Source organism: Artemia sp. Qi Xiang Cuo, chromosome 14 (genome assembly GCF_049724085.1).
Source record: "Artemia sp. Qi Xiang Cuo chromosome 14, ASM4972408v1, whole genome shotgun sequence".
Classification (NCBI taxonomy): Eukaryota; Metazoa; Arthropoda; class Branchiopoda; order Anostraca; family Artemiidae; genus Artemia; species Artemia sp. Qi Xiang Cuo.
In genome coordinates, this window is record NC_142807.1 from 34047438 (window position 1) to 34070226 (window position 22789).

The window sequence follows — 22789 nt, forward strand, 5'->3', positions numbered from 1 at the left end:
CATCCGTGGTGGCGCACATAGATCCGGCGCTCCATTTCCAGCGGTTTATAATAGTGGCCCAGCGAACTGATCTTCGAGAAGAAACTTCAAGCACGAACTTTGTACGATTCATCCTTCTCTTTTCGAAAGCGATGGCCTTATGAGAAAAGCAAATAAGCCAGAGATTGCAAAAGCAATCTTCCAGGCTTGCGGGATTGAAACTCAGTCACCCTCAAGACCTGTTTCTGCGTGTAACATCGTCTTGGATGGTGGTTCTCTTCTACATCGAGTTCCATGGAAGGTAGGGTCAACCTTCAAGGTCATCTTTGCTTCATACGTCCATTACATACAAGCAAGGTACCCTAGTGCGATCGTTGTGTTTGAAGGATATGAAGGTGGTCCAGCAATCAAAGATGCTACCCATTTACGTCGAGCAAGGCTGGTTGGCCGCCAAGTCTTTTTCAGCGAAGAGATGACCCTCTGCATGAAGAAAGAAGAGTTTCTTTCATGTAAGACAAACAAAGGACGTTTCCTGAAGCTGCTCGGCAACCATTTGGAAGCCGTTGGTTTCCGAATTTTCCACTCGGAAGCAGACGCCGACGTTCTGATTGTAGAAAAAGCCGTAGAAGCTGCTAGTCTTACAGACACAATCGTGGTTGCTGATGATACTGACATCTTGGTTCTTCTGATCAGTCGATCAGATTCGCGTTCCGGGCGTTTATATTTCTCAACTGAAGCAAAGTTTTGCGGTACTAGTTCAGCTTGGGATATTAGTGAGATGAAGCAGAAGCTAGGATCAGATGTCAGCAATATGATACCGTTCTGTCATGCCGTGCTGGGTTGTGACACAACCTATCACCTTTACGGAATAGGAAAGGACAAAGCCGTTCAGCTGCTACTTTCCAACAAGAGTTTCAGGGACAGCGCTGCTATATTTGGCGACAAGCTCGCATCGCTTGACGATATTGTGGCAGCAGGAGAGCGAGCATTGTTGATACTGTACGGTTGCCCTGATGTTTCGAACCTGGACACTGCCAGAAAGATAATCTTTCACAGAAAAGTGAGCACTGCCACCACTTTCGTGCATCCACAAGAACTGCCACCGACTCAGGCAGCAGCGAAGTACCACTCGCTATGTGTTTATTTCCAAGTTCAACTCTGGATCGGGAACTCAGTAGACCCTTTACGCCTGGAATGGAAACTGCAGGATAACGAATTTTTTGCGCCAATAAAAACATATCTCCCTGCCGCTCTGTCTCAGTTGCTGACAGTTATTAAATGCTTGTGTCGTATTAACGGCTGTGATAGTGAAAAGTGTACCTGTAAGAAAAACGGACTTGATTGTACTATAGCCTGCCGTACCTGTAAGGGAAGCTCGTGCAACAATTCGAAGTTTCAAGAAGAAGAACTTAGTGAAGAAGAATAACAGTTAACTGTGATGATGAAAAATCTAGTTCCTACATTTTGATGATGTGCAATTTTTATATATTTGAAAATTAAGATAAAAGCTTTTCTCTGAACACATTAAGTTAGAACCTACCTTGTCTCATGGTGTTTGGCGCTGAGGTGTTTCGTCATTCCTGTTTATTTTTGTTTAGTCTTTTTTTTCTAAGCCTTTCGTTTACATAGCCAAATAGACTACAAGAACGACAAACTTATTCCGTAGTAGACCTTGATAAACGCTGGTAAGAGTTTTTTTTTCCCAAAGACACAGTTTTTTTCCCCATTTTTTTTTGTGCTAATAAATATTTTCTTTTGGTCAGATAACGAAATGAGTATCCGAAATGAATTCAGATCCAAAATCTTATCTAAAAAAGACGTATAAAACATTATAGTCTACGTTTTTAATTTTTTTCCCGGTTGTTGAGAAAATAAATAAAAAAACATTAAAAAAAAACAATTTTGCATCGAGCTAGAGATTTTGATTTTTGATATGTTCTTAATCATTTTTTTCCGGTCCGAATGGTGAAGAAACCATTTCTGTACCAATTTTTTCCTGGTCAAAACTTATTTTTCTCCTACTATATCTAAGGAATCAGTTATTGCACACAAACTGATTATTATTAAAAATTGTTCATCTTCGTCTATCCATTATTACATCATGGTAATTTTTCTGCTACAAGTAAATTTGCATGAAACATGCATGAATTTACTTACAATTACCATAATATTAACCTTTTTTAAGTTGCTCCCCCTTTTTCCCCGCACAAATTCAAAAAATTCATGTACTCTTCGGCCAACCGTCTAGGGCTAAACAGAAAGCAGGTCGTCCGTGGCTAAGGTGAAAGGATGTCATAAGAAAGATTTAACAGAAATGTGAGCTTCCTGGGAGGGTGTGAAGAGGGAGGCTTTGAATAGATGGGGATGGAAGAGGAGTGTACGTAGCTGTGTTAACCTCAGACGACTTGGTGCTGCGGTGAGTTGTTAGTAGTAGTAGTAGTAGTATACGGAACTGTTGGTATCCTGACTACACGACGCTTTTTCTTTTTAATTTAGCCATTCCAGGTATATTATGGAATATTGAAGTATTTAAGTCCTTATTTTGCGATATAAAAGGGATAGTTCCTTACCAATCCTTGAGAGTTTGCAGGCAAATGCTGGACATCTGTATGTTGGAAAATATACCCTTTTTAGTGAGGACTACTTTTCAGGATTAGGATTGCTGTCTTGAGATTAAGGACCCCACTTTGAATGATCAAATACTAGTCCCAATATCGGAAATTTCAGATTAACATCTAAAGCTGTTTAAATATTTGTCTAGACTTTAGCTCGAAGTTCTTTTCTTATCTCTACTCTATTTAAGTATCTACGCTCTACACCGTTGTTTTCTTGCCTGGATATTTCACAAGATTTCAAATATGCAAGGAAGATTAACATACAAAAATTTCTTAACAAAAATTGACTAATTAAATTAATTTAATTTGTCAACAAAAGTGAGTAAATAAACCTTTTTAATGAACAGAATACTTTGTTGATGTTGGCGGGGACATACGGAGGGGGCCCTCGTCTTAAATTTTCCCAAATTTCTGGGCAATTCACGAGCGTACATGCCTGGATTGCTAAGACATGTTACATTTTACACTTTTAGCCTCCCAGTGGACAGTTTCGAATAAACCCTTTTGTTAGATTTCCTTGCCTCGGGCTATATCATGATATTTTTAGTAGTTATGGGTTATTGTAGTTTTTACTAAGGAACGTGATCATCTCTTACTAGGTTGCTAGCTACCGCTCCAAGCCGGATTTAAAAAAAATAATTTTAGGAAGTGATACAATTTTCGAAAAATATTAGGGAACTAGTGTTTTCTTATGTGAAGATACTTTCCTGGTAATAAAAAGAGTGAGACATTTAACTTTTTGGAAAATTACTGAAATCGAACGCACTGTCGTCTGACTTATTTTTTACAGTAGGCCTTTAGTATGAGCAATGGTAATAAAAAATGTGTCTTATTCTAAACTTATTTAAATCCCAAACTTTTCTTACTTGTCGCTAGAAATCCCAAACAAATGTCAATGGTGGAAAAGTAACTCATAATTCACAATTTTAGGGGATTCGTCAGGCCCAGAAGACGAAGAGGATGAAGGAGTTGTTTTATCTAGTGATGGTACTTGGCGCGAAACTCCCCCGTACCTGCGAAGTTCTAGTGGAGGCAGTGGTCCTGGTTCACTTAGTCCCGATTTTATAAGAGATGGTAGACGGGGTCCAAGATACTCATCTCGTGATGGTTATACTTGTCCTGTGCGAACTCAGTGTAAGACTTTTGGAAATGGTAAGGATACCTCTTGTTTTATAGGGTTTCAAGGATTATGGGTTTATCTAAGATACATTTAGGCTTTAAACTAGAGGCCTTGGTGGAGCTATGAGTACTTGAGACCCTATTGTGCTATATGGTCAATTACAAAAAATATCAAAAGGAAGAATTGTCTTCAAGATAAGCAGGAATCTAAGGACGTTATTCTAGGCCTTTAATTGGTTTTGAAATACTAAAAGTTGCTTATAAAGCCTCCCGTACTTTATTTTGACAGTTTGACTCGTGAATGTTAATGATACTGATCTATTTTCATTAGAAAATTGAATTGTAACGCTCACGTTCCTAGTTCTGGACTAGAATATAAATGTATTGGGCAAATGCTAAAGGGATGCGCATTGCTTATTAAAGGTGTACAAATAACTTTGTCATTCTGCTTTTGCCTCCTACCCTACCTCCTTTGTCCCCTAGTTTATTTTGAGCTCCACCTCGATATTATTCTTTAACACGAAGCAAGCTAGTGTTTAACCCTCTTTATAAAAGCGTTTAGAAACTGCACAATGGTAACCAGCGCTGTCGCCTTAACCCTATATTAGTCAAAACTACGTGTTTTTTGCCTGCGTTGTCAGTTTTAGACACATTTAAGGCAACTTCATATTGCCTCAAAACATAAGGCCTGTTATATTTTTGGCAACGTTTTTGATAGTGAGAGCAAGTGGTTATGTTTATTATCGAAGGATTGTTCCATAAAACGTTTACTAGTAATTAGGAAACTACGTCGTTGCTTAATAATCTTTTGGTAATAATTTGTATAAAGGTAAATTTTCGCGGCGTAAAATTTATCAAAAGTGAATAAAGGTAGAACAATTAGCACGTTTACGAACATACTTCGTGGTTCCTGTTTAAAGTCTCTCTCCGTGCTAGACGAGAAATCCCCCAAGAAAGAAATTTTGTATTTGAATTGTAGTGGTCAGCAGGGTAGTTTGATATTTTAGTTCCTTAATTGTAGGTTCCTACCTAACAAATTTCAAGTGAACTAGAACACCTTGATTTGGAAGGTCGGTGAAAAAGCCTTCCCTTTATCCCTGTAATCCAAATTACTTCCCCCTAGAAGTTTTAAGTGGATCTGAATGTTTTCGCGCAATAGTTAGGGAAGGATAGTATGCCTCTGAAAATCATCAGTCTCATGTCATGTACTTATGTGGTTCCGGTTAACGCAAGGTGGCACATACCTAACTTTATATATACAGTTGGTGGATGGATGAGATGGGGCTTTATAGAAGCTACAAGCCCACTAGGTTCTCTAGTCATATAATCCTTAAATAGTTTTGGTTCAAACAAGGTACAACATGCCTACGTTGCTACTGAAAAGTTGACAGGAAATGGGTAGTGGAGGGACTATTGTCTCACTTATTGCCTTCAGTCTGTTTTTGCACTAAATAAGGACGGCTTGTTTTTGCACTGAATTAGAATTTCGTATTTTGCGGAAAGGCAATGTATGAAATGATTTCCGATGTTTGTCATGATAATGAAGTTGTCAATCCTTAGAAATGAATTTAAATAAACAAAGTTTTTACGAGGGTAATAAAGAGCGAACTTGAAACTTAAAACGAACAAAAATTATTACTTCACGGCCTATCTAACATATATAAATAAAACCAGTGAAAATAACTCAACTGGCAATATTTCCCTATGTTTGTAGGATTACAGAAAACTAGCGCTTTACTGAAAACACAAAAGCCAGGTATAAAAAACAAGAATATCGATTTAGGAGTCAAAAGTAAATAAGTAGCCTCACAACAACAAACTAACCTATAACTTTTTTTTAGTCTTACAGGGGCTATGATATCAGTAACTTTTAGTATACAATTAAAATTATTTTAAAACTCAGGAGTAAAAATAATGAGTTTACAGTCAATAAACAGCATAAAAATAATGGATTGACTTATCAGGTAACATCTTGACTTCACCTAGTATTACTCGAAATGAAGAACATATCAACCATAATACGGACTCTGGAGATCCAGTTATTTCTCTCAATAAAACGGAGAATTTCAAATTGTGATGCAAGTTTTATAGCGAGTTTGTAGTCTTAATACTAATAAGATTCCTTCACTTTGAACCAGACTACAAGAAGGTCATAAAATGTCTTTTTCAGAAACACGACGACCATCGATCACTGAACTGAGCTCATTGTACATATGTGATGCCAAATTAAACGAAAAAAAAAATAGAAAAAGCAACAATCTAAAAATTCTTTAATTTTATACTGTTAAAAGTGCCCTTAAATGTTTATTTTTACCGTACCAAAACTCTTATATTGTTTTGTGTTTTCAGTAAAGCGCTAGTTTTCTGTAATCCTACAATCATAGGGAAATATCACTAGTTGATTTATTTGCACTAGTTTTATTGATATATGTTAGATAAGCTGTGAAGTAATAATATTTGTTCGTTTTAAGTAGCAACTTCACTCTTTACTTCCATCGTAAAACTTTGTTTTTTTAAATTAATCGCTGCTCGTATTTTATTAAAATTTAGTTTAGAAACAACACTGCCATAATCTTTTTTGTTTTACGGAATAACTTCTGTTCGTTTTAAGTTTTAATGCTGCTCCCGAGTTTCAGTTCAAAACTTTTTTTTATATAGTTTCTAATCACCTCCAATCTAGGGAAAAATAGTGTCGTTTCTTTTTGTATTTTTTTTTATTAAGAAGAAAAAGACCTTGAATTCTTTGTTTTAAAAAATTAAATTTAGTAGCACTAAAGAAAGTAGCTCCAGGCGAGTAGCTTCCACACCAAAGGTTAACTAAGCGGACAGGTTTGCATAACATGCTTGTGGGAAATTTTGCTAGCTCAACAGGAATGTGCCTCTAAGCTTAGGGAGTTATTTGACCTGTCCCTAAATAGAAAAGCCACGCATTACTTAGAGATGAAGCAAAATCTTTAAAAAAAATTATTTCTTGTGTAGGTACGGTAAATGGTAATATAAATTGAATTTGTTATTATTTCAAAAATTTTGGGAAGAAGAACCTGAATTCTCCTACAGAACACTTTTCATTTGTTTTTCTTCCTCTTTGGATGCACAATCTTGCGTATGGAGAGAATATTACAGCTGAATTATCAAGTAAATAATTTGAATAAGTAAGTATAACAATAAGTAATCCTTCTTTTAATATACAGTTTTGAGTCGTTCCAGAACCTCATGCCTTCACTTCTCCAACCACTAAGTGGCAAGGAGTTGGGGTCAGGAGCGTAATTTCCGTAATGGGACAGAGGGAGAAACTGCCTCTCCCAGACCACAGTTTCCCTCAGACCCCAGTCCCCCCCAGCTGAAATTTAGTTTCTTTTAAAATGTTATCAAAACTAAGATAAGTCTGCATAATTCAAGCATTCACTAAAACATGTCAGTTTTCTTTATTACATCTTTACCTTTTTTGTATTACTATATGGCTCGTTTTCAAGTTTTCTCTGGCATTTTCACCTGATATTGGAAAATTGGCTCCAGATTTTACACCCCCCCCCTCGCCAAAGGATTTTGACAAAATTACGCCATACGTTGGGGTACGGATTTAGTGATCTACTAAGAATGTCGTTGCAAAGCACGAACTGGATGGCCTCTATTCCCTTTTGAATAAAAATGCTTGACAAAATACCTTCCCGGGAAGCTTTAAAAAATGAGCGCATCACACTTATAATAACAGTGAAATTATCTGAAAATGATAATATAGAAGGGGACAAAACCGTGATTGAAAAAAAAAAACAATTAGGAATTGAACCCAAGACACTAATTAGAAGCCCAACGCTGTACTAACAGAGCCACACATCTAATAATCTGATTTGATATATTGTTTTTTGTACCTTAATTGTGTAACTTATTAAGGGGGCTAGGAGGAGGAACATACGGGAGGTGTTCTTGCAGGCCTCCAGTTAAGGGTTTTGAACCATAATTATTACAATAATGATATCGTTTTATACTTCCAAGCTTTTCAAACAGTTCGTGGTAACGAACTGTAAGAGGCGACCCGGCTCAATAGTAACCGAAACTCTTAAAAAAGGAATTGATATCAATAGATACATTAAAAGAATTGGATTTTTATTCTGATTTTAGATATATATATTTCATCAAGTTTAGTCCTACCCATCAAAAGTTACGAGAAAATCCTGTGAAAATTTGCCTTATTTTCGATAAAAGGGGAAAACATCCCCTAAAACTCATAGAATCTTAATGAAAATAACATCTTATCAGATAACCTTACTGTAGAGGTTTCAAGCTCCTATCTGCAAAAATGTGGAATTTTGTATTTTTTGCCAGAAGAAAGATCATGGATGCGTGTTTATTTGTTTTTTCTTTTTCCCAGGGAGGGTCGTATCGACCCAGTGGTCCTAGAATGTCGTGAGAGGGCTCATTCGAGCGGCAATTAAAAGCTATAGTGCCCTTTTTAAGTGACCAATAAAATTGGAGGACAACTAGAATCAATTTTTACCGGAAAACTGTAATTTCATTTACAAGCTATGCTCACCATTCTACCATTGGAGACTCTTTACCGCTTTACGGTAGCCACAGCCAAAAGCGCAACTTTGTTTTTCGAGGGCGTACCGAATAATGAACAAGTCCCACTTCATTATTCTATTTTGGTTTTTCTTTTCTCCGCAGCTAGTCAAACAGTTCGAACTGTAAGTAAAGAGCGACCCGGCTCAATGGTAACCGAAACTCTAAAAAACGAAATTTTGATACCAATAGATACATCAAAAGAATCAAATTTTAATTTTGATCTCAAATATATAAGTTTCATCAAGTTTAATATTACTCATCAAAAGTTACGCGCCTTAGAAAATTTGGCTGATTTTCAAAAAAAGAGGGAAAGACCCCCTAAAAGTAATAGAACCTTAATGAAAATCACACCATCATATTCAGCGTATCAGAGAACCCTACTGTAGAGGTTTCAAGCTCCTATCTACAAAAATGTGGAATGTGGAATTTCCCAGAACAAAGATCACGGATGCGTGTTTTTTTTTTTTTTTTTTTTTTTTTTCCAGGGGTGATCGTATAGAACCAGTTGTCCTAGAAAATCGGGGGCGGGCTCATTTGAACGCAAATTAAAAGTTCTAGTGCCATTTTTAAGTGATAAAAAAAATGGAGGGCAACTAGGCCCCCTCCCACGCTCATTTTTTTCCCAAAGTCACCGGATGAAAATTTTGAGATAGCCATTTTGTTCAGCATGGTCGAAAATATTATCACTAGGCATTTTAGGATGACTTTATCCCTTGAAACCCCCGGGGGGAGGGCTGAAAGTTATGAACTTTTCCCAATGTTAACATATCCTATTGGTTATGGGAAGCGTACAGACATTTTCAAGGGGAATTTTTTCTGCGAGTGAGGGTTGGGTCGGGGGTTATATGGGAGGATCTTTTCATGAAGGAAGTTTTCATGGGGGAAGGGAAATTGCCATGAAGGGGGCGCCGGACTTCCCAGCATTATTTAAAAAAAAATCAGAAATTAAATATAAAGAAACAAGTTTTTCAATTGAAAGTAAGGAGCAACATCAAAACTTAAAACGAACAGAAAATATTAACTATATCACTGGGTTTACCGCCTATTTAATACCTTGCTCTTTAAGTCAATGATTTTTTAGTACCTTCATAAGAGCTATTAATTGTAATTAACAGCATTTGTGATTAAGCGATCATTTTTATGAAATTGGATCAAAATTCGAATTTTAGCTTTAAAAGCGAGGTATTGACTAGGGGGCAAACCCCCTAATATACGTATTAAAATATAGGAATGTAGAAGTTCGATACGTAAGTTAGTTCGTAAGTTACGTATATTTATTACTAACAAAAACGTTCGGAAATAAAATTAAACAAGTTTCGGGAAGGACATTTAACCAAGTAGAAGTAAAATTAATATGCACTTTTTGTTTTAATTATTCATGCACGGTATTAACCTGCATTAATTCAAAAACGTTCAGAAATTAAATTAAAAAAACCAAGTTTTTTTAACTGAAACTAAGGAGCGACATTAAAACTTAAAACGAACAGAAATTATTCAATATATGAAAGGGGCTTTCCCCTCCTCAACACCTCGCTCTTTACGCTAAAGTTTGACTCTGTCTCACAACTTTATTTTTTAAAACTATAAACAGTTTAGTTTAAAAACAGTTATAACTATAAACAGTTAACTATAAACAGTTACTATGGATAAAACAGCACTGAAATTAGTAGGTTTTATAAACAGAATATTTCCTTGTCAAATCGTCATTAAAAAAAAAAAAAAAAAAAAAAAAAAAAAAAAAAAAAAAAAAATTCTTACACAGACCAATCAGGTTCACGTAGCCTAGATGTCGATCTCCTGATGCTTTCGTTCGACCGGAAGTGCTATGGGTGGTTGGAGCAAACCATCCAACGCTTCTCGTGTTTTCCCCTAGATTCTTCTAGGTATCCATTTGAAGGTGGGTGGACGTACCTTGTAATACTAAGGCGTCGAGTTCGAACCTCATCCTGGGCCAGTTTTTCTGTTAATTATAAATGGATGATGCTGGTTTCTAAGGAATCAATGAGGTTTAATTACGTACTTTTAGTCTCCTAGCAATATTCAGTTATTATAAGCTCTACTATTCGTTGTTTACTTTAATTAAATAAAAAAAAACAAGTTTTTTAAACTTGGTTTAAAAAACTTAGAAACTTATATGTATAAAAAACTTATATATATATATATATATATATATATATATATATATATATATATATATATATATATATATATATATATATATATATATGTATATATGTATATATATATATATATATATATATATATATATATATATATATATATATATATATATATATATATATGTATATATATATATATATATATATATATATATATATATATATATATATATATATATATATATATATATATATATATATATATATATATATATATATATATATATATATATATATGTATATATGTATATATGTATATATATATATATGTATATATATATATATATATATATATATATATATATATATATATATATATATATATATATATATATATATATATATACATATATATATACATATATATGCATATATATATATATATATATATATATATATATATATATATATATATATATATATATATATATATATATATATATATATATATATATATATATATATATATATATATATATATATATATATATATATATATATATATATATATATATATACATATCGGGCCGTGGCACTCGGCACGCGGCAGGCTTCTATATATAGATTCTCACTGTCGCTTTTGTTCTAAAAGCAGAAAATTTGATCCTTTTATTGATGTCATGACGTCCAAAAAGATCTTAAATTAGAAGTGGTGCTTTTATAAAACTACACTTTTTTTTATTTGGCCTTTGACTTTTGCCTCGGCTTATCTTTTGTCATTTTGAATGACATATTACCGAACGTTTGTTTCTTTCAATTGTTCACGTGGTAGGAAAAAAACTTCTTTTTCTTCCAACGATTTATCTTGTCCAGGTCTTTGATTTTCAAATGTATGGAATGCATTTACGACTACCTTTGTGTCTTATTATTCTTCAGGTGGTGGGACGAAAGTTTCTCCTTTAGCCTTGGCCTGTACTTTGTCATTATAAGACACATATCGCCCAACCTTTTGTTTCTTTTAATTGTTCAGTTGGTGGGACAAAAACTTCATTTTCTTCCAACGATTTATTCAGTCCATATTTTTGATTTTCAAAAGTATGGAAGGTATTGATGACATTATCCATGTCAAAATCCAAAACCCAATCATCTTCGCTATCATTTTCAATTTGTTTGGTTCGTTACACCTTGGCTTATCTTTCGTCATTATGAAATACGCATCCCCGGAACCTTCGTTTTTTTTAATATAGGTATGGGGCACGCGGCAGGCTTCTATATATAGATTATGAATGTTGCTAGCCATCTAAACGTTGATAATTTGAGCATTTTCGTGGTTTAGTGTCAATCAAATGAAACTTAAATTGAACAAGGCAGCTTTGCAAAATTACACTTTATTATTAGACTGATGACCTTTGCTCGGCTTGTGTTTTTACGAAATAAGAGGTACGTCAGCAAACCTTTGCTTCTTTCCTATGTCAATGTAGTGAAAGATTGACTTCTTTTTCTTACAGTAGTTCTCCTAGCCCAGGTTTTTGGCCTAACATTTTGTGGAAGGTATTGGAAGCCACCTTTTCTACTGATCATTTGTTCAGATTTGGGGACAAAACTTCTTCTTTTGCAACATCTTCTCGCCCACCCTTATAGAAAAAAAAATACCAAACCTTTGTTTCTCTTAATCTTATAGATTGCAGGACAAAACATCTACTTATATCACACCTTTATCCAGGGAATGTAATTTATTTTCAGATATATGTTAGGTATTGAGGTCCTAATCTAAGTCAAATCCAAAACAAAATTAACATTGCTATTTTTATCTGTCTGTTGCCCTTGTTGTACTTTGGTTCGCCTTCTGTCACTAAGAAACGCATGTCACCGAACCTTTGTTTTCTTTAAACAAAAATGCGGTAGGTACCGGTGACCTCAACAAAATCAAAATCTACAACCCAGTAGTACTTGCTATCATCTCCACCTATGACACGTCTTTTGACTCGCTATCAGTGCACATTCTATTGAGTCACAACTCTTCAGTTTCATTTTTGACTCGCTCACTTTTTAGCAATGGGCTTTGCTTTAGCTGCCCGTATTGGTGTTGTCGCAATATATATATATATATATATATATATATATATATATATATATATATATATATATATATATATATATATATATATATATATATATATATATATATATATATATATATATATATATATATATATATATATATATATATATAAACATATATATATATACATATATATATACATATATACATATATATATATATATATATATATATATATATATATATATATATATATATATATATATATATATATATATATATATATATATATATATATATATATATATATATATATATATATATATATATATATATATTGAATTTCCTTGTTAAATGACGAGGGAATAGCGTCTTTTTTAAAATAAGTCAAACCTATACACAATCGCTCGTATTTGAGTTCAGCGTCACCATGCAAATCAATTCCTTGTAGTCTCCTCTTAAATTCACCATCAGCATTAGTTACCTAACTTGCAGCATTATTTTGTACTAGCCAAAGCGTCTTACAGACGATAGGCACAAAAAAGAACAATACACTCTAGCGTATACTCTTTTGTTGGTACTAAAGGAAATAGTTTTCCCCTTCCCCAAAACACAAAATATTTTAATTCTCTTACCCCTCCCTACAAAAGATCCTGTAAGTTTCAATTCATTTCCGCAGGTTATGCTTGAACTACGTGTAAGATCCGTCACTTTTTATGGAAACTTACTGACTATGCAATCTGCATAGTGAGATATTCTAAAGTGTCTTTAGGCTTCAGGTATAAAAAAGAAACAAAAACATATGCTCTCTTGTGGGCATCCTAAAATCATCTGAATTCTTAAAAGTTCTCCAGAGAAGTCGTTACCCTTATTACATATCACGTAATTGTCTTCAATTAGCAACCGGCTAGCTGTACTAGCCGATTAGTTAGCGCGTTGGACTTGCAGTTCTGTGTCTGTAAGGGCAGGGGTTTGATTCTTAGGTGTCGCTTATTATCTGGCTTAGAACGGGTGTCAGTGGTGTGACTTTAAGCTCAGCCAGAGTGGATCCAGTTCCAAATTGGTACCTGGAGAAATCTGGGGGGAAAACACAGAAAGCATAGGATAATCATACAATGTACAATGCATAGTACTCACACTCGAAGGCACAGAATCAGGAGATCGGTACCTGCTCTAGGCGTACAATTGGTCAACAGGCAAAAAAAAAAAAAAAAAAAAAAAAAAAAAAAAAAAAACTTTTGGGATGTTACAGACTAAAATAGGTTGCTTTTTCTTGTTGTTTCTCCTTCCTCGCCCGGGGTCATAAATACAGGTGGAGGAGGAAGAAGGCCCCTCAAATGTACGCTCAAAAGGACCCAATGGTTTGTCCACAAGTCCCTTGAGTTGTAAACCTTCTCCCAGTAATGGGTTAAATTGCCTGGTGATGCAGAACACCATCATGGGAGGATCCTCTATAGGAGGACAACTGTGGCAGGGCGTAAGATCCAGATCTATGGACAACGGCCTCTGCAAAGGGTTGGCTCGACCTTTTCGGGGTACCTGCAAGACTGGAGACCTTGCGGTCAACTCTAGTCCCACTTGAGGAGTAGTACTTCTCGAGGAAATTAGAGACATGTAGGTGTCACAGAAATTACACGAGAGTATGGCTATTGGATGATTCTCCTGGACGTAGTATGTTTAGATGGGTGTCTTTGGTATGAAAAATCTCTTTATAGCTAATTTATCTATTGTGGGCTACCTCCCTATAGCAGTATAACATTTTTAGGCATGTAAATATAATGAGTTGGAGGTAATAAGCTTGAGAATGTCTGTGCAGGATTTCGACTCGTTGATAGAAGAGCATCGCCAAGTGCTGAAAGCCATGTTGTGACCAGGATGGGCCCAAGAGTGCACGAAGCCTCCGGTCATGGAGATTCCACGGACATCCTTCTTTTCAATTCTAAACCAGCTTAAGCACTTCGGTGTAGACTTGAAAAGATGTATGATTTCCATTCTACTCTGGTATCTAGAATGATTGATTTTCCTGATGTGAAAGTAATTTCAATGATTTAAAGAGCAAGAAAATTGGAACTTGGAATTTTACGACATTAAAAAATGACTATCGTATCGACATTTTGACTGACGAATTCAGACGATTTGAACTGGACTTTTTAGGAGTTTCAGAAACTCATATCCCAGGAGTATAAAGTCGTATATTAGGCGACATAGAATTTGTTTACTCAGGCGAGAAGGATGGGGTTATATAGACAGGGAGTAGGGCTCATGATGAATAAGGAAGCCGCCAAGTCTTGTTTAGGCTGGGAAGGTATTAATAATAGAATACTAATTGCTCATTTTATGACTAGAAAATTCAGGGTATCAGTTATAATAGTATACGCCCCTGTAGAACCGACTGACGGAGATACTAGGGACTCAGATGAATTTTACTTACAGTTACAGGAGCAAATAGACAAGGTCCCAGGTAGAAATATGATGTTATTACTGGGAGATTTTAATGCCCGGGTTGGTAAAAATAGGGATATATGGTACCTTAGCCTTCGTAATTTTGACTTAGGAAAAGAAAACTTTGATAGAAGCAAACTTTTGCAGTTTTGTAGGTATAACAATCCAGTTATAACCATTGTGGTGCTTTGTCAAAAAATGGCTCATAAGTTAACACGGCATTCATATAACGGTAAGACAGCTAATCTTATTGATTATGTTAGTAGTAACCTATCTAGTACTTTGAAATATACATTGAATTACACGTGGATATGTGTGCAGTTTAACCGGTACATTGGCTTACCAGAGTAAGCGCCCAATTAGTTAAAAACTTACATTCAAACTTACGCCTGAGGCATAGATATGTGTGTATATTTTTAACTAATTGGGGTTACCAGGGCCATTTACCTATTACAATGAACGATACTTACCTTACCAGACAGGTTTTCTAATATAACATCGATTTTTTGGAGGACAACCAGAGAGTGAGAGCGGCGGTCACTCTAACTACTTGATGAGTAGTTGGATTTGGATAAAAGGTTTAATTTTCATTTTATTTAATGTTATTAATAGAATTGAATTCAAAGAGAATAGTTTATTTGAAAGGATATTAGTGAAAAAAAAAATTATTGATTCATTTAAATTATTGGAGATTAATGATGGAACCGACAGCAGCAGCAGCAACGATATACGAGTACCTAATTTAGCTGTGGAAATAACCGCTGGCTGTAGACTATGTCTTGAATGGGACATTATGTATGCGAGATACGTGATATCATTAAGCAAGTTTAAGCATGAGGAGCAACTATGTTTTTCTGGAAAAGTGAATATTCTCCATATAAATAAGCTTCGGTCAGCATTAGATGTCCTATTGAAATATATTGATGAGAACAAAATGCATCAGTGAATATTATTATTGTAATTATGTTCAATAAAACTGTTTCTAAATCTTTGATATTTTTCTTTCTTTCTATATTGTACAAGCATATTTTATACAGAGTAAAAAAATAAATTATTTTTATTCTTAATTTTTTAGTGATATATTTAGGACTAAAAAAAAAAAAAAAAATTGATGTATAAGATAAATATAGAAAAACTAGGAATATAGTTATTACGGACAAACACTTGATTATATATGATTATTTTCTAGAGTTTTATATTAAAATGAAGTTATTTTATCGAGGAATGCTTGTCGATATAATTAAAACAGATTCTCCATCATTAGACTATTGTATGAAGCTTCTACGTCGTGGTCCAAATGCATTTACATAATTTATTGATATATTGATCACGACACGGCAAAATAATATTGTGGATATGCTTTTAAACATCAGTTTAGAAATCTAGGACTTTTTTTCATAAGAAAGATGGTGCTCAATGATGATTTACTCCTCTCTCTCTCTCTCTCAGACAATTTTTTTTTGTTGCTAGCTCAGTTTCATTGTGGCAGTGAGAGCGTTAACACATGACAAAATGTTCCATACATGTCCGTTATGTATGTACACACAGGGCAGCTGGTCATCATGTGAGAATTGCACAATGATTGAGGAGTAGGATGAAAAGTGTAGATTATGCAACCCGTGTAAATTGCACAGAGGATATGCTGTAAAAATTAAAGGTTGTAATTCCTTTCTTGAAGAGGTGTGTGATTCTTATCCTAGAGGCCACCTATTCTCCAATTGTCATTATGATAAATTTATGCAAAGGGATAGTACATATCCCGGTATGATTTGAAGGAATCCCGACCATGAGGTTATCCTTGTGCTACGGGATTGTTTTCGTCATGGTTTCATATTGTTATAGGAGGAGGAGACGAATCATTGATTCAACTGTTGGAATAGCAAAAGAATATGGTTTCTACGTCATCTTTGTGAAGACAATGGGTGTTATGATTATAAGCCCACTGATTTTTATTTGGCTGTGACGGAATGTGATTCGCCACTTGAGGACACTGTTTGTGAAATTGCTTCAAATAGGCAAACTGAAACATGTGAATTCTATAGAATGAATGAGAATAGTATCATTGACTATACAAAGAGATTTGACAAGAGTGAAGTCACACTCTACTGTAGAAAATGTGACCCTGACATTGCACTACATCAGGATCAGTACACTGTGAATTCAGATAATCTACCTGCACTAGCTGTTGTCGACAAAGACCTAGTAGTGGGTGAAATCTAAAGAGTAGAAAAGTCGTTTTATCATGTATATAATTTTTTTTATTAATAAAAAATTTCAAATAAATCTTTAGAACATATTATTCTTAGGGCAATAAAATCAATATTAAATACAATTGTAATTATATTATCCTCTATAAAGTAGTTCAATCGATGTAAGTAAACGTATATGTTGAGAAACTGCTTGTAGGTGTAGCCACTACATCTGAACAAGAAAAAGAGTAGTGCATGAAAGCCACATGTCTTAGTCGTTAAATCCTGTACTCTTCGTTAATTTTTAATAATGGTTTCCCCACTGCTTTCAATAAATTTGCTGATGTATGGAGCGTAGAATTTATACAATAGGCCAAGAGCATCAAAAAATTCAATATCCTTTGCTGTTTGAAAGATGCATAGCCAATGACCGGTCTTCATAGTCGATGGATTGCTAATAACAATGATTAGGATATTGTTAACACTTGGAATTTTTTCAATGAAATCCGAAGGTATGCGAAAGGACCTGTACTGGCACATGTATGAATCTATACTAAATACGTTGATTATTTGTTTTGTGCTCATTGTGCAAGGTCTAGTAGAACACTGCTGTCGGGTGTGATTTCCCAATAGGTTTCAAATTGACTCAGTGATATTAGTGTGATACTCTCAGTCAGAGCATCGGCAAATATACACTCTAAACGTACATTCTCTGTTCGTACTATGCTTATATCCTGTGTGCCTGACAAGTCCAAAACAATAACCCCATGATTTTTTGAAAACATTGATTCGGTTATTCCATTTTTAAATAGTTGAGAGTCATGATCTAGGGATCGCATGGTCAACTCGTACAGAGTTCTATAGGATTTTTTGTAAAATGACAGGGTGTACAGTGGGATACCCTGCACTTTGCACACGAGGCTAGATAGACCAAAAAAATTAAAATCGTGGGGGGATTCAGTCCAGGATCCAACGGCACTGCCACTCTTCACAAAGGCCAAAGCCAATTTTGATGGGATTTTTCCATTAATAAATGATGAATCGCTATAGCTACGAGAACCGGTGGCAATGTGACGTTGATTGGTGATTGTATGGGGGACAAGAAGTTTAATGTTGTTACCATTGGCTCTTAGCTTTTCCACTGCCAATGCAACAGAGCTCATAACTTGTTGTTTTCGGACATGGAGAATTGCCGATGTGATAATGACATTTGCATCGGGTGCTGCAGGGAGTGTTTTTCTCAAAATGAAATTTGATGGTGCCAGCTGTAACTTTATATCAATCTTGACATTGGGAGAGAACCAGGGGGATATATTGAATATATCAGGATTTACTTTCCCAAGCAGATGATACTCTTGGGTCGCTGCTGTAGTCAACTCACCGTTAGTATCAAAATCCTTTTAATATTCATAACCCAGTGATTGCCCTCTCAACTCTTTGTACGCCTTTGGTGTCATCATCATAAATTGCTGCTGCTAGAATTCATGTGAAAAACAGTTGACAAGGGTAACACGTGCCTGAATAAAATCCGTTTTTTAGACTCTTTCAGCTTCTTCCCCAAATCTTTAAGTCAATAGATTCAGGTGCAGAAAAGTGACAATTTTGATAGCCTCCCCCTCCTCAAACAGCGCGGCGCCGATGATGAAATGTATGATTTATTAACGTGTAAGGGTACATATCCATATGATTATTACAACTCTGGCCCGAGGCTAGATGAGGTGTCACTACCGCCCATTGAAGCATTTTACAATTCTGTTACTGAGAGTGAGTGCACCACTAGCGACTACGAATTTGCTAAGAGGTTTTGGGCAAAGGGCGGATGTAAAAATTGGTGGGATTATTGTAAACTTTACCTGGCCAGTGACGTACTCACTCTTCTGGATATTGTGTGCAAAAATACGGATAAAATCTATGGGGAATTTGGGTTGGATTTAGGTTATTATTTTTCCACTCTCCATTTGGTGATGGACTTGATACTTAAAATCAACAAAGAAGAAATAGGTCTGATCGCCGTTGTGGATCCGCTTGTGTTTTTAGAGAGATCAATGAGGGTGGGGTATGTTTTTCATGGGGATCGTATCATGAAAACTGATCCGAGCTGGCAGCACACCGATGAAAAGTTAGATGCAGTTTTTTTGGAGATGAGTTCTCTCGACACATCAAAAATTTCTTACTATTGTGTGTCATGTTAGAATTATCAATCGCTTATCACGCTCTGTGCCTTAAATGTTCCCGACCTTGCCGGTTTGGAGGAAACCGGAGAACATAGGTGTTTTTTTTAGATGGACGGTGACAAAACAATGGCAATACATGACTTGGTAAAAGACTTTGCTTTTTCGTGCATAAATAGACCAGTGGGTAGGTAATGTCTGAGCCCCTACAATTTATCTTTAGTAGAGGATGGGAGTATGTACTGGGTACCTTCAAAACAAAAACTAATTGCCGACCTCAACCCGAAACAGAATATCGTTGTTCATCACGTGCTATTGAAATGGATGGTGTCCAATCGTTTCAAAGGCACAAAGGTTCATAGAGCCCTCCAATTTGATCAAAAGTCATGCTTGAAAACGTTTATTGACACCTTTGTCAGTAAGCGTTCACAAGCGAAAATGAAAGCTGAAAAAGAAGTCTATAAACTCATTTTGAACTCAGCTTTCGGTAAAATGTGCGAGAGCGTACGAAACAGAAGTCAATGTGACATTGTAACCAACCCCAAAGATTGTGCTCGAATCATTGCGGATCCAAACTTCACATCGTTCACAATCATAGACTCTAATATGGTGCTCTTACATTGCAAGAAAATAAACATTGTATTAAAGGAAGATATTGCAGGCGGGCGTTCACTAGCCGAAAAATACAAGACACATATTTTGTCATTTTATTATAATTTAAGTAGGGTGGAGTGGCTGATGGAGGGACAAGTTCAAGTGTATTACGGGGACACTGATTCACTCCAGTTCAAAGTAAAAACTGAAAATCTATTGAATGATTTGGAAAATGGCGAGTACATTAGCTCACGAATGGACTACACTAATTGGGATGAATCCTTCTGCCCAGAGCTAGTGAAACGCCAGGCCCCAAATCAATTGTTAATGTTAAAATCTGAAACGGGTAGCGATCTGATATCCAGTGGTGTGTTTCCTGGACCGAAGGTATACTGTGTGGAAACGCACGGCAAGGATATCAAACAAGTTTGCAAGGGGTACCTACACACTTTGTAAAAAATAATTTCGACATGAGTGTGTATAGAAACTGTGTGGAACGTAGTTTAGTGCCAAGGGCGAAAGTCATGGCGATTCGCTCTTTACAATTTAAAAACTACACAGTTAGAGTTGAGAAAATCGCCATGTCTGCCATATCGGAAATATTCTATGAAATTGAAGTTGCTGTTAAGGTACTACCACCCGGTAATTATTTAATTTAACACCGTGTTTAATTTAAATATTAAATAAAACCACCCGGTCTAAAAAAATTAAATTAAATTCACTAAAAAAGTATAAATTGGGTGCGAGGGTTTTTTTTTTGGGGTAAGTAGGTTTTTTTTTTAATTCTTTTTTTTTCTTTAAAAATAAAATTTAAATGTGTGTGTGTGTGTTTGCAAGGCATATCATTTTCAAGTATTTAAGTCCAGCCCCGACCGCGGTCCGCAGCAGCGGGCCCCCGGTACTCGCCACGGACTCCCCCCGCTCGCCGGATGGGCCACCCCCGGGGGGGAGGGGGGCTCGCCAAATATAAAATGTTGTAAGTAAAAGTGTATGATATTATTTCACCAGTATGTGTGTGTGTGCACATTAGTCCAATAAATGTTGTATTTTTTTTATAAATAAATAAACAGAAAAAAAAAGTGTATTTATTTAAGTGTTTTTTTTTTTTTTTTTGGTTATGTAAATGTTTTTTTTTTTTATTATAAATAAATTAAAAAAAAAGTGTATTTTTTTTATTCATGTTTAATGTGCCTTTTTCAATGTAGTATTTTTTTTTTTTTTAAAGTATTGTCACCTTTTTTTTTATGTATATAATAAAAGAAAATATTATTCTTTATTCTTCTTCTTCTCGTTATTATTATTATTATTATCATTCTTGAACGGAGTAGTAGTAGTAATAGGGAAATTATTTAGTCATTAGACAGCCATAGTCTACAGTTAGTTGTCCAGGTGAACTGTTGAAGGGAACATGTATCAATTTAAAACACCATCCACATCGTTTCTGTGTGAACCGTCAATGTCGGGCAAAACAAAACTCTTAACTAAAATAATTAAAAATTGTGATAAAATGTTTGTGGAAAAGCCGAAAAAAATCTACTATTGCTATAGTATTTGGCAGGAGTCATACGATAAAATAAAAGAGATTGCCCCCACCACCATGGGGTTGGTGCAAATACAGTTCATACAAGGACTTGATGTTTTCAGCATTATTGAACAAAACTCTTGGTTGATCATTGACGATCTGGCTGAATCTATTGAACAATGGTCCCAGGAAATGCTACAACTGTTCACTGTTCGCTCTCATCATGAAAAGATTTCCATAACTCTGGTTCTACACAATCTCTTTCATCAGAGCAAATGTATGCGAACACTTGCATTGAACTTCACCTACTATATCATCCACAGAGTTGTTCGTGATTCTAGCTCACTAATAACTCTCAATAAACAAATCTACCCAGGAGCCCCCAAATTTCTGCTCTCAGTATACAATCAGGCAGCTAATAGACCCTACGGCTACATCCTATTGGATCTTAATCAAAATACACCCGAGGATCTGCGTGTAGGAAAGCAATACTCAAACATGGTATTGACAACGATTTCATTAATCTAATATCCGAACTTTGTTTAAATTTGATCGAGGGTAATGTTCAAGTGCCAGAAGTAGTTAAGCAACAGGCAAAGCAACATCGTTCCATTGTACGTGCATGGGCCTCTAAAAAGAAAGGAAAGAATTTCAAAAGGGGACGACTTCTTCAGGCGGGCGGTAGCTTTTTCACACTTTTACTGCCAATAATTGCAGGACTTGTAAACAGTTTTCTCTAAAACAGAATAGTAAAAACCTATAAATTGACTCCAATAGAACTCGCTCTCTCGCCCGTAGAACACTTTGAGAACAATCTGAGTAAAGTCCTTGACAATGAGAATATTGAGGAAGATAAAAAACTGGTTTTACTTCAAGATGCACTTAACCGAGTGGACAAACACAAGTCCTATCGCTCGAAGTCTACTGCTGCTGCTGATGACCCCAAAATATAATCATCTCCTCTGCATTCTGGTGGTGGAACAAAATTGAAGGAGGTGTATTGGTATTATTTTTTTATTAAATTGTTACAAAAAAGGCCCACAAATAAGGTTGAAAGCATACAACTACTCCTAGCAACTAGCTTGGAAAGTTGTAAAAGACATTTCTAGTGATACTTGGAATTTATTGAAATTCAAGTCAATAGATATATTCTAATTTATTTAATCTATTATATGTTTACAATTCTTAAAGTAATATTATCATTTGACACTCATAGATACAACTTTCTAAATACATTAAACTTCCCCAAAAGTCTTATTGGTAATAGAAAAATTCTAAAAAAATTAAATGAACAAGCATCATCGTCATCATCAACAACAACAACAACAACAACAACAACATTGACAGCATTAAAAAATGAACTTGAAGAAGAAGATTTTAAAACACTTTTGTAAAATACTAGCACACAGCAGA

The 22789-nt window shown here is 35.2% G+C and overlaps 1 protein-coding gene across 2 annotated transcripts in view; it reads left to right on the top strand.

Moving 5' to 3' along the window:
* Positions 1-22789, top strand: part of LOC148944394 (uncharacterized) — a 127225-nt gene that overhangs the window by 13761 nt on the left and 90675 nt on the right. For both annotated transcript variants that reach the window (XM_089100492.1, XM_089100494.1), the window contains exon 2: positions 3525-3746. In XM_089100492.1, the coding sequence (XP_088956618.1) occupies positions 3525-3746 (222 nt within the window). The remainder of the gene's footprint in view (positions 1-3524; positions 3747-22789) is intronic.